Raw genomic sequence first — 12043 nt, 5'->3', positions numbered from 1 at the left:
TACACCGGCTAGCATGAATTCAGCAACTAAGAACTAAGCTCCCTTCAAGATGTATATGCATTATATTTCCCTCATCTGATCATAATCAGTCCCAAGAGGCCTCCCTATTATTAGCGTAAGAGCTCACCTAAGGCCAGGCGTCCCAGGGTGCTTTTAGAGAATAAGTATAAGCCATACATGTATCTCTTTTATTTTGGAAAATATTTCTGCAAGGGAAATTAAGCAATTGCCCCCAGAATACCTCAGGGTAACACTGAAATGTAATAAGGTGCTCTGTGAAAAAAATATATCTTAACTTAAATAGGTACGTTAATTTAGAATATAATTTATGAAACTGTTAGGGTTCCTGGAGCAGGTGGTTAACTTACACCATATAAACAACCAGTCATAAGTCTTCCACTGTACGTATCGCTGTCTATAAACTGGCAACCCCAGCTACCTAAAACACCAGCTGCCGGGAGGTCTCCTTCAGTAGCACGAAACTGTGTATATTCTCTCTCCATCAGAATCAATATATTTTGTAAAAGAATACAAATATTACTATTATATGAGTCACATTTATATAAATGTTGTAATTATGAATATTTAAGACATACTTATTAACATTATAATCTAAAACGGTCTTAATATTAAAACAATGCAAATGAGGGCACTGTTTAAACTCTAAATATTTATTCCACTGTAAATTTGTTAATATTATATCTCACTGAAATTACAATGGAGACTAGGCCTGATTTGAACTCTTCATGGAGACATTGTTTTAAAATTAGCCAAACGTCTTCCCTTCAGCCCCAAACTTCTACTTCCTGCTCCGGTTTACTATTGTCTACAACATAAAAGCATATCCACAATTTGCTTTACATAAGTGAAAAGTGCTATTCCTTCCAGAATCCATGTTAGCGGGCTTGTGTTTTTGCAATGTTCAAATATAGCATTGGTTCATTGCACAACTACTGTGTATTTGCACACAAGCAAAAATAAGATTCAGTGTCTGTCTTCAAGGGGGAAATGGAGAGAAAGATCTGAACACAAGCAGTGGTAACTATACTCTGGTGTGAGCTCTAATAGAAGTAGGTGTTGCTTTTATTTTTATTTATTTATTTTTTTTAAAGATTTTATTTATTTTTTTGACAGAGAGAGACATAGCGAGAGCAGGAACACAAGCAGGGGGAGTGGGAGAGGGAGAAGCAGGCTTCCACAGAGCAGGGAGCCCGATGTGGGACTCGATCCCAGGACTCTGGGATCATGACCTGAGCCGAAGGCAGACGCTTAACGACTGAGCCACCCAGGTGCCCCTAGGTGTTGCTTTTAAATTAAAGGCCTACTAAAAACATTATGTATTTAGAGTGAGGCAAGACTTAAAAGCTTTACTTTTCAGTGCCAACAGAACATGCTCAAGTGAAGGTACAGGACATGTATTACAAATGACAAAGGAAAACTCTTTTTACTATTCAGGGTCTCAATGCATATGTCAGTTTATTTTGTGGGGGGTGCATATTTTAGGAAAATTCTGAGGTGTCTCTCTATGGCAGAAATAGACATAAGGACCACTTTATTAGCTTTAAGAAACTAGACAATTAAAGAGGTAACATTTTTTGAAATGAGGATAGGAAATAGGGAGGCTGATGAAAAAGACCCTGGGGACCCTGAAGTGGGGAATGGAACTTCCCCATGGATGAGAGTTGTGAGGACCAGTCCAGAGAATTAATTAGGTCGGATTTAGGGAGTGCCATGAACTCGATACTAACATCAGAAGAAATACTCTTCGGAGTATAAAATATAAGTATAAAATAAGACTTCATGAAATTGTGTCTAAGTGGGTATTGGTGTAGTAGCTAAGCATGGTGGGGAGTAATTGTAGGGTCCAGAAAGACTGAAGTTCATGGCATGATTATGTATTTCTCTCTGTTTGTACTTTTATATTTTTATTTACCTTTATTCTTAGTAGTAATAATAATTTATGTCATTTCCTATAATTTTTTAATAATCTGATCCTTAGTTTTGTCATTTGTAAAATAGGGGTAGCAATACTTAGCACCTAATTCTGTTACTTTAGTATTTTTGTTGCATTTTTAAGTGTACCTGCTCACAGGAAGGATAGAGATAATTCATTAAAAAGAGCTGATCATTGTACCTAGAATAGATTAGGTACATAATGAATAGTTTTGTCTTTTAAAAAATTTGCATTTGTGGCCCTTTTCCTAAGGCAGCGTAAATCTTAGGTTTTTGGAAATAATGGGACATGGAAATGGATCAAGCTGGGAAATAGGAATGCGCATACAGTTAGCTAAGAAAAATGGAGAGTAGGCTTTATCTCAACTGCTTAACTACGTGGATTTAGGAATGGCTACCTGGAATGTTGGTAGAGAAAGGACTGTGATGTCAGTTCCTGTTTCCACAAGACATAATGCTGGAATCAATTAGTACCATCTGCCCTGAGCATGGTAGAATTAGTGGCATTTTTCCTGTATCTTTTCTCCTAGTGATCTCTGGAAATGTTTTACAATAGGACCTAGCTGTACTGACTTGCTTACAGTTTTCTTTTCTTTCTTTCCTTCTTTGCTTGCCTACTTCCTTCCTCCTTTCCTTTCCTTTTTCATTTTTCCTTTCCTTTCCTTTCTCCTTTCTTTCTTTTCTTTTCCTTTCCTTTCCTTTCCTTTCCTTTCCTTTCCTTTCCTTTCCTTTCCTTTCCTTTCCTTTCCTTTCCTTTCCTTTCCTTTCCTTTTGTTTTTCTTTTCCTTTTAAATAGGTCTTATTTAGAAGCCTGTTAGCTTGCAGATACAAGAAGATATTCCTAAAGAGCCAAGTTCTCTTTATAAAATGCAGGACAGAAATGTATCTCTAAGATCTTATATTTCAATAATGTTATTATTCTATGTTTCTAATTATGACTTGATTTAAAATGAGAAAACACCTCTTGTAGCTGCTCAAAACCAATCAGTTAAATAATTACCACCCAATTATGATGTGTAGGCACTGTTGTAAGGCATTAATTGCACAGCAGTGAATAACAGAGTTCTTGCTCTTAAGAAGCTTGTATTTCAGCATATGTGTAGGGAGTCAGTGGAGTAAATGGGGGTGCATATGGTAAATAAACATGTGAATAAACAAGAAAGTATCAGGTGATTATATGGTTATTTGAGAAAAGAAAAAAATGAAATTACAAAAAAAGGAGTAGAAAGCACAAAATAAGATCTGAAAGGCAAATAAATATAAATGGAGTAAATTCAATGCACCAATAAAAGAAAAGAAAAATATAATTCATATGTACTTAAAAATAAGTTCCCATAATATATAAAACAAAAAGGGTCAAAATTTTAAGAAAAAAATTAAAAATTAAGAATTATAATAGATATGCCCAAGTGTCTCAATGATCGCTCGACCAAGGAGATTTTTAAAAAAATAGTGAAGACATAAATATTTGAGAAATATAATTAGAGGGCTTAATTTAATGGATATATATAAAAAGATTCACCCATCAATTAAATGGTGCTCTTTTTGCCTAGCACACAGGGACAGGCATAATAATTGACCATACCACAGGCCATGCAGCAGTCATGCCCAGCAATTGAAATCATACATATCTTACCACAGTGCAAGTAAATTAAAAATGTATAATTATATATAGATTGAAATTGACATTATTTCTAAGTAACTCTTAAACAGAAAAAAATAATGCACTGGTATTAGGACAAGTTTAGAATGATTAATAATGAAACTCTACACTTTAAAACTTTTGCAAAGCATGTAAAATAGTACTTAGAAAAAAGTTATAGCCACAAAAGTTCATATTCGAAGAGAAAAAAATCTGAATATTAATAAGTTAAGTATTTATTTCAATAAACTAGAAAAAAGGGAAAGCAAATCCAGAGAAAATAGAAGGGAATAAATACTATGAATAAAAGCAATATTAACACACATACTAAACAATGTTAATAAAAACATACAGCAACAAATAAAGTAAGAAAATACTGAAAATAGTTTTATGACAATACACTTGAAAACTTGGATGGATGAAAATAATTCTTAGAAAACAGACTTTCAAAAATCTAAGATAAAGTAGCAAAACTGGATAGATATATAACCACTAAAATTCTACTACATCAAATCACCAAGTCCCTATTTTTACAGGGAATTTCTAGCAAATGTTTAAGAAACAGATGATTCCTAACTCATACAAACTATTCTAAATACTAGAAAATAAGAATGCTCCCAAAGTTAGGGGGTTGTATAATGTTGATCAAAACTAGACAAAGACAATTATAAGGAAGAAAAATTATAGACTAATCTCATGGTAAGAGATCAAAGATAATAAATTTTTAATCGATGGTAATAAGCTCATGGCAATATATGCCATAATTACAAAAAATTAATATTTTAATGCACTGAAATCAGCAAAGTATAATAAAAGCAAAAAAAAGGAAATTGCTTTTATCCTATGAATGTGAAGATATTTTAATGTTAGAAAAAGTATAATATAATTTACCAAATTAAGAGCTTCACAAAGGAAAACCTTGTAATATTTTCAATAGTTGAAAAAGCAGTTGATAAAATTTTTTTTAAAAGATTTTATTTATTTATTTGTCAGAGAGAGAGAGAGCACAAGCAGGGGGAGCAGCAGGCAGAGGGAGAAGCAGGCTCCCTGCAGAGCAAGGAGCCCGGTTCTGGTTCCAGACTGGATCCCAGGACCCTGGGATCATGACCTGAGCTGAAGGCAGACACTTAACAGACTGAGCCAACCAGGTGTCCCACAGCTGATAAAATTAAATCCCATTATGACTAAGCAATTTTTACTAAATCAGGAATGGAAAGGAACTTCCTATAATTGATAAAATACATATCTAGGTAATGTAACATTTTGGATAAGCATGTCAATTCTGGGATTCTGGAGCCCACTCTGCATCAGATCTTAGCTCTGCCACGTAACTGGGCAAATTACTGAACATTGTTGTGCGAAAACTTCTTCATTCATAGGGGTAAACGATTTTTACATGTAAATAACCTTGAAATGTCCCTGAAAACAATGAGTTAAAAAATGTTAGCCCTTATTAGCATTACTGCAACCAATAGTAAATATTATACTTAAAGGTAAAACATTAGATGTATTCTTTTTAAAATCAGTAATGACAAAAAAAAAAAAGTCAGTAATGACAGAACAATGGCTACCACTGTTTTAATTTGATGTGGTACTGAATTTCTTACCCTGATCATTAAGCCAAGGGGGTGAGGGGTGGGGGAGCATATAGATTAGAAAAACAAACAAACAAACAACCACAACAAAACAGAACTGTCACTGTTGGCATAGAAAATCCAAAAAAATCCATAGAAAAATTATAACTAATGAAAGACTTAAGCCAGTTTGCTAGAGACTAAGTAATTACAAAAACCCATGTATTAGCAACAACCAGTAAAATCTAATAAAAAGTATGATTAATTACAATGGAAACTACAAGACATTTAAGATTTAGATGAGAAAAATTTATAAAGAAAATTATAAACTATTACTGAAAGGCAACGAGGAAGGTATGAGTAAATGAGAGATATGCCATAATAGTACATGAAAAGATTAAATATCATACATACTCCAATTTATTCTAAATAATTTATAAATACAATGCAGTCCCAATCAAATTCAACAGACAGAGAGAACTTAATTCTAAAAGCAAAATAGAAGTTAAAAAGGTTAATAGACACCAAGACCATTTTGAAGAAGGATAAGGTAGGGTACTCTGCTTACCTCATATCAGTACTTATTTTAAAGCTATAGTTGTAAAAAAAAAAAAAAAAAAAGCTATAGTAGAGTGCTCATTATGGTTTGCCTGGATAGCCAGCTAGTTGGGTCCTGCCTGCCTGGTGTATGGTGTGGGGAGGCCCTTCCACATGGAGAGATTGGCATGGTGCTTAAGTTCAACCCTGCATTAAGACCATAGTTAGAAGACCTAAACTTCTCCAGAGTCCTCTGGTTTGGAGCAGTCAGCATTTGCAGAGAGCCCCAATAAATAGCTGGCAACCCAAATCCTCACTGTCTGGTGTCAAGCAGCTTGTAAATTCTTTCACTGATAAGGCCATTTTCTTACTTTCATCTGTAAGATGAGAGACTCATAGAGGGCTCAGCCTTTCCAATGTAATGAAATCCACATCATTTCTATATCCAGTAGATAACATGGCCTCGGCATGCATTCCCAAATTTTGTTGGAGTTATCGGAGGATTCCAAGCATCTGTATATTGCTAATTTGTGAGTTTTCCCTCTCCCTATGAAAGCCTTCCTTAGACCATGCCATGTAAAGTTGTGGAATTAATCTTTACTTCTTTTGATAGACTTGAAGAGACATACCCCCCGTTCCATGGCAAATGCAAAAGGAGTTTCAATTGTATATTTAATATTATATTTCTTAAGACAAGAATAAAGAGATCTGAAGCAAATATGGCACAATATTAAAGTTTGTCAGGTTGGAGGGTGGATACTATGAAGTTTGTTTTGTTATTCTGTATAATCTTCAGTTATTGAAAATATTTCATAATAAAAAAAACAAGTGGTAACAAATCCAAAATATATATTTTTAGTACTCAATTGATAACTTGAGATAAATTATCAGTATATCATTTTTGAACTCAATTATTGGAAAAAAAATTTTTAATTTAAACAACTAAGATATATTTTTTCTCATAGTCATAGAATAAAAGTTAAGAAAAATGTATTTATAAACATCCATAGGCACTGTAATTCGTTTAAATACTTGCAGAAATATTCTAAAATATTATAATTATCACTATATTTTATTTTCTCTATTCTGAATATTGACACATTCAAATATCTTTAGACACTTTCTGAAATGTAATTATCAGGATACTTTGTTCTTATCACTGAGAGTAGTCTCTGAATAAAGATGAGTGAATCTTCAGCTTCCAAAAAAATTTGTTGTTGTTTTTTTTTTAAATATTTTGTGGTCTTAGCCAACTACCACAATGTACTAATTGCTAATTTGTTTGCCTGATACATTTCCTTTGGTAGTAATTAGAGAAATGCTAATTTCCTTCTCACTGATATGAAAAGTCTACAGTGAGAGCCCTTTTATAAGATGAATTGTAGGTAATCTGCATTAAGAAATACACAGATAACTAACCACTGACAATGGCCAATACAGAATTATTTTCCTGTATAAAATACAATCTAAATCATGCTGCTGAAATCTAATGTTCACATTTACCTTTATATTCTAAATGAAATCCAGTGTAACTAACAGATCCATCACTCCGAAAAGCCAAATGCATAGTATTTGAGCTGCTCTCTATTCTCTCTGGTAACTTGCTGTCTTGAAAGCTTCCAATGAGCGGGCTATTACTGTCTGGTCCATCATATATATAGAGGAAGTCATAGTTAGGTTCTATGCTAAAACTAAAAAAAGAGAGAGAGGGAGAAAGAAAAGGAATTGGAATTATTACTGCTAAGGTGTTAAGTGTAATAGTCAATAATCATATATTAATTCAGTCAATATCTTTAAAAACAACAGACCTCATCAACGAAAACTAAGTTGAAAATTTACCTGGCAACACATTGAATATGAATATCAAAGCAGTGCAAAAGAGAAAAGACATCTTGATATTTTCAAATATTTCTACGTTGTCACTGTGTCTACAGGAATACAAATGATAGTAAGCCAATTTCTAATGAAAGGGTACGAGGTTTGGAGTCAGAGATACTAAGTTCAAGCCTTGCTTCTGCCCTTGTTAGCTACATATACTTACGTAAGTTATTTTATATCCATTAAACATGGAGGACAACATCTATTTTAAAAATTTTTCATCCAGATATTTTGCATCATGAAAATGCAAACTTTTTTCTTTGTCAATGATACTATTTGACTTGAACTTCAAAATTTACAAGCATATTTGCTGTTTAAAATTCAACTCTACATATCCGATTCAAGCAAAAGTTTGAAATACAAAATTTACATTTAAATTACTCAAATGAAGTCCTGCACATTGTATTAGGTATTCTTTTTCCTGAAAGTAAATATATTTTCTTCTTTTAGAACTTGATGTAAGAGAAATCAAACCAACACCCTGTTTGTCAAAATTAAATAATGTGTAAATAAGGACATTTTAGCATGTAAATTATTCAAATCAATATTTTGATATTCCAGATTTGCCTTAACAACCTTCAAAAGTATGATAAGTGTCCCATAATGATTATAGAACCCAAATATTTAGAAGCCAAGGACATACAATCATTTATCTATTACCTAGATCATACTGTAGCAGAGAAAAGGATGGACTCAGTTGGGTCATTAAGAAAAGTCAACAAGTTCGTGATATTAAATAAAACCAGTAAAGCTTGCAATTGTTAAACATCTATCAGTGGAAAAACTATCTTGTCAAATTTTATCATCTTTGCATATAAATAAGAAACTTGTAAGGTAAGAAATGTTCTTTCCAAATCTACTGGATTTATAGAGGTTAAATTTCCACAACAATTCTAAATCTTTACATACGCATGTATAAGGGACAGGAATCCAGCTAGTTTACTTGTGCATAAATAGTGAAGAAAGACTGGTGTAATGCAGGGTTTCTAAACTTCAATAAATAAGGGGCCCCATAACATGAGAAAGTTAGGGGACCACCACATTGTTCTAGTCTGTTTAATTTATTCAGTATCTATCTCCATTAAGTCTAAATCAATTAATTACTCTTGAAATCTTTTGGTGGGTATAAGGCCTAAATTTTGGTAATTTTTGCTGTTAATATAGCAGAAATCAGAGGATAAGGCCTTATTTTGTTACTACCCCTCTGGGGTAAAACACAACCTTTTTGAACTACATTTCTTTCAGCGTTAAGATTTAATGAGTATTACAACTTCCTTACCTACATTACTGTTGGCAGAATCACTAGAAGCAAGTGCTTTATAAATGATATAGCCGTATGTATTATCCTCAGAAACCCAAAAGCCTATTTAACAATGGACTGAGGCCCATTTCTTTTTAATTTCTAGTTTGGGCCTAAATAAGTACCTTGAAATATTGCTCTGTAACTTCTTTAAAAATGGGAATAAAACAAAGAAGTCTTTTTTTTTTTTTTTAGGAAATTTTAGAATCCTAGCTGTAATGACTATTTCTCCTGGAAAAAAAAAAAAAAAAAAAAAAAGGAGAGTACATTCTAATAGGACATTCTATTTTATAAGTCAGTTTCATAAATATTAACTTGGTCTTGTCAATAATCCTGTGGTATAAGGAAGGGATTATCATTTCCATTTTCTCAATGAGTACACTAAGGCCCTGAATGTCAGTGATCTCTCTAGGGTCACATAATAAATAACACAGCTGGAAATCAAATTTAGGTCATGCGTTTCATCTAATAGAGCCTTCTACCACTCATTTATTAACTACAATAATTTTCTAAGTCCACTAAGGCCTGTATCATTCAAATTGACATTTCTTCTGTCTGTACTGCCATTTTCTCAACTGTAATGATGAGTATAATAACCTCAGCAAGTTGTCTGATAACTGGGTTCTGGCATATAACTAACATAACTATCACTGTTGCTTTGTTATTACCAATTATCAATGTATTACTACAAATTATAGAAATAAAAAGTTGGCATATGTATACTTCTACAAATTTTTATGACTTCAAATTGTTTTTAAACCTGGTTTCAATATATTAGAACAAAGTATACATTTAACCTTAATATTTTACATAAATACCAAGCAGCTTTAACACACCAGCAGGAGGGGCTGTGTTATCAGAGCCAAAGCACATCAATCTTGGACACTGAAGATTAGGAACATTTCTGCTTAAAGAACTCTTTGAGTTGCTGATACCTAAACCCTCCCACTGAAATATTAAGGGAAAGGGTTAGACCAGGTTTTGTGACAATAGGTATAAGTTCTCTGTGAAGAAACAGGTTCATACCAAAAAATAACCGACCCGAGATAACACAGATAGCGGTGGCAGAGTTTGGGCTCGAAGTCAGCCACCTTCTCTCCCACACAGGAAGCTGGATCCTCGGCTACGTCAGTACTAAGCCTACCCTGCAGTTGATGTTACTAACCAACATATGTAAATTCTGGAACACTCCCAAGTAAAGCTCTATCATGAGACAAGTTACGCTGAGAAATCATATGGGAATGACTCATCTCTTCTCGGTCAGCTTGACTTAATGAGATCACCATAAAAATAACAGGTAGAATACATGTTTTCACAAGCCGAATGGTAATGTTGCACATATGGGTATTTAGATACTACAAAAAGATTTTGGGTGGCACACAAATAGGAGAAAAAAATCCTGAGAAATAGTGACCTTTTAATCTTGAGGTTTTGGAAAAACTGAATTTTTTGAAGCAGTGATGGTAAATACAGGGAGAGAGGAAAGGTTATAAAGAGATCACATTTCATGAGAGACAATAAACCACTTGACCTCTAACATGCTTCCTCTACCCTGAAATCTGGTGAAGGTGCTCACCCACTAGCCTTCAGAACCACACAGTCATCTATACGATTACACAAGGCTGCAAACTGCTGATTGCAAAGTATTGGTACTGGAATTAATAAAGATGAATTAAAATGGCATATACAGAAATAAAACTTTGCCTAGTGCAAATGCTAAGGTAAAATGACAAGAAAAGATTTTTTAAAATGTAGAAATGTACAGGAACTCACCTGATAAATGCCAAGGAGATAACATAGTCTGTGTTGACGGTGATAGTCCAGTCACAGTCCCTGCTATGGGGATATGGATGAGGGAAGTTTGGTGAAAGAATAAAGCCTGAAGATCCTGTTAAATTGCCTCCACAGGGTGCTTTAATTTAAACAAACAAACAAACAAACCCTTAAGTGATTAATAAAATTTATTAGCTATCAATATTTGTATAAACACTTCTCTAAAAAATTCAGAAGATTTCATACACATCTGACTCTTTCTAGTATTGGATGGTTGAGAATACTGTATTGTCTTTCAAGAAAGACCATTAAGATATTAAAGACATATGTACATAGTTACATTGAATTTAGCTTCTTCACTGGCTTCAAAATTACATACGTACTTCCCTCCCTTTCTAATACTATTTTGTTTCATGTAAAAAATAAGCATTGAGAAGGGTATAGATGGTTTTCCCATGGTTGCTAAGAACAAATATGAAGCTTGCAGGAAAAAGTTAGAAACAAAACAAAGCAAAACAAAATCTCTAATAAGTGGAATAATGGGACATGAGATAGTTGGCTCATGACATCTTCCCTGGTACCTTTTCTTTATGTATTTATGGAGGAAGAGTCTTTGACAATACTGAATGAGTGAGAATGGATAATTATCTGTGAATCTACAGCATTTTACAATAAAACACTCTTATACTGAATGTTACCATATCCCTAAATTCTAGTTGTCTGACTTGTTGATGAAAACAGACACATACTACAGTTATTACAGCCCCAAACAAAGGTTTCAGTAATACTTCGATAAAGAGGCTCCAAAACTTGTCAGTGAAATTCAAAGAATACATTCTTTAAGGGATAATTGTGAAATCTGTATTTTTTTTAATTTTTTTAATTATTATGTTATGTTAATCACCATACATTACGTCATTAGTTTTGCAGTGCTCCATGATTCATTGTTTGCATATAACACCCAGTGCTCCATGCAGAATGTGCCCTCTTTAATACCCATCACCAGGCTAACCCATCCTCCCACCCCCCTCCCCTCTAGAACCCTCAGTTTGTTTTTCAGAGTCCATTGTCTCTCATGGTTCATCTCCCCCTCCGATTTCCCCTACTTCATTCTTCCCCTCCTGCTATCTTCTTCTTCTTCTTTTTTTTTTTAAACATAATAGTATATTATTTGTTTCAGAGGTACAGATCTGTGATTCAACAGTCTTGCACAATTCACAGCGCTCACCATAGCACATACCCTCCCCAATGTCTATCACCCAGCCACCCCATCCCTCCCACCCCCACCACTCCAGCAACCCTCAGTTTCTTTCCTGAGATTAAGAATTCCTCATATCAGTGAGGTCATATGATACATGTCTTTCTCTGATTGACTTATTTCGCTCA

The 12043-nt window shown here is 33.7% G+C and overlaps 1 protein-coding gene across 6 annotated transcripts in view; it reads right to left on the bottom strand.

Moving 5' to 3' along the window:
* Window positions 1-12043, bottom strand: part of CSMD3 (CUB and Sushi multiple domains 3) — a 1190044-nt gene that overhangs the window by 254119 nt on the left and 923882 nt on the right. For all 6 annotated transcript variants that reach the window (XM_078072078.1, XM_078072080.1, XM_078072079.1 and 3 more), the window contains 2 exons: window positions 10658-10796; window positions 7210-7397 (listed from right to left, as the gene is read on the bottom strand). In XM_078072078.1, the coding sequence (XP_077928204.1) occupies window positions 7210-7397; window positions 10658-10796 (327 nt within the window). The remainder of the gene's footprint in view (window positions 1-7209; window positions 7398-10657; window positions 10797-12043) is intronic.

This window comes from Halichoerus grypus, chromosome 5 (genome assembly GCF_964656455.1).
Source record: "Halichoerus grypus chromosome 5, mHalGry1.hap1.1, whole genome shotgun sequence".
NCBI lineage: Eukaryota > Metazoa > Chordata > Mammalia > Carnivora > Phocidae > Halichoerus > Halichoerus grypus.
This window is presented reverse-complemented; position numbering and strand designations above follow the sequence as displayed.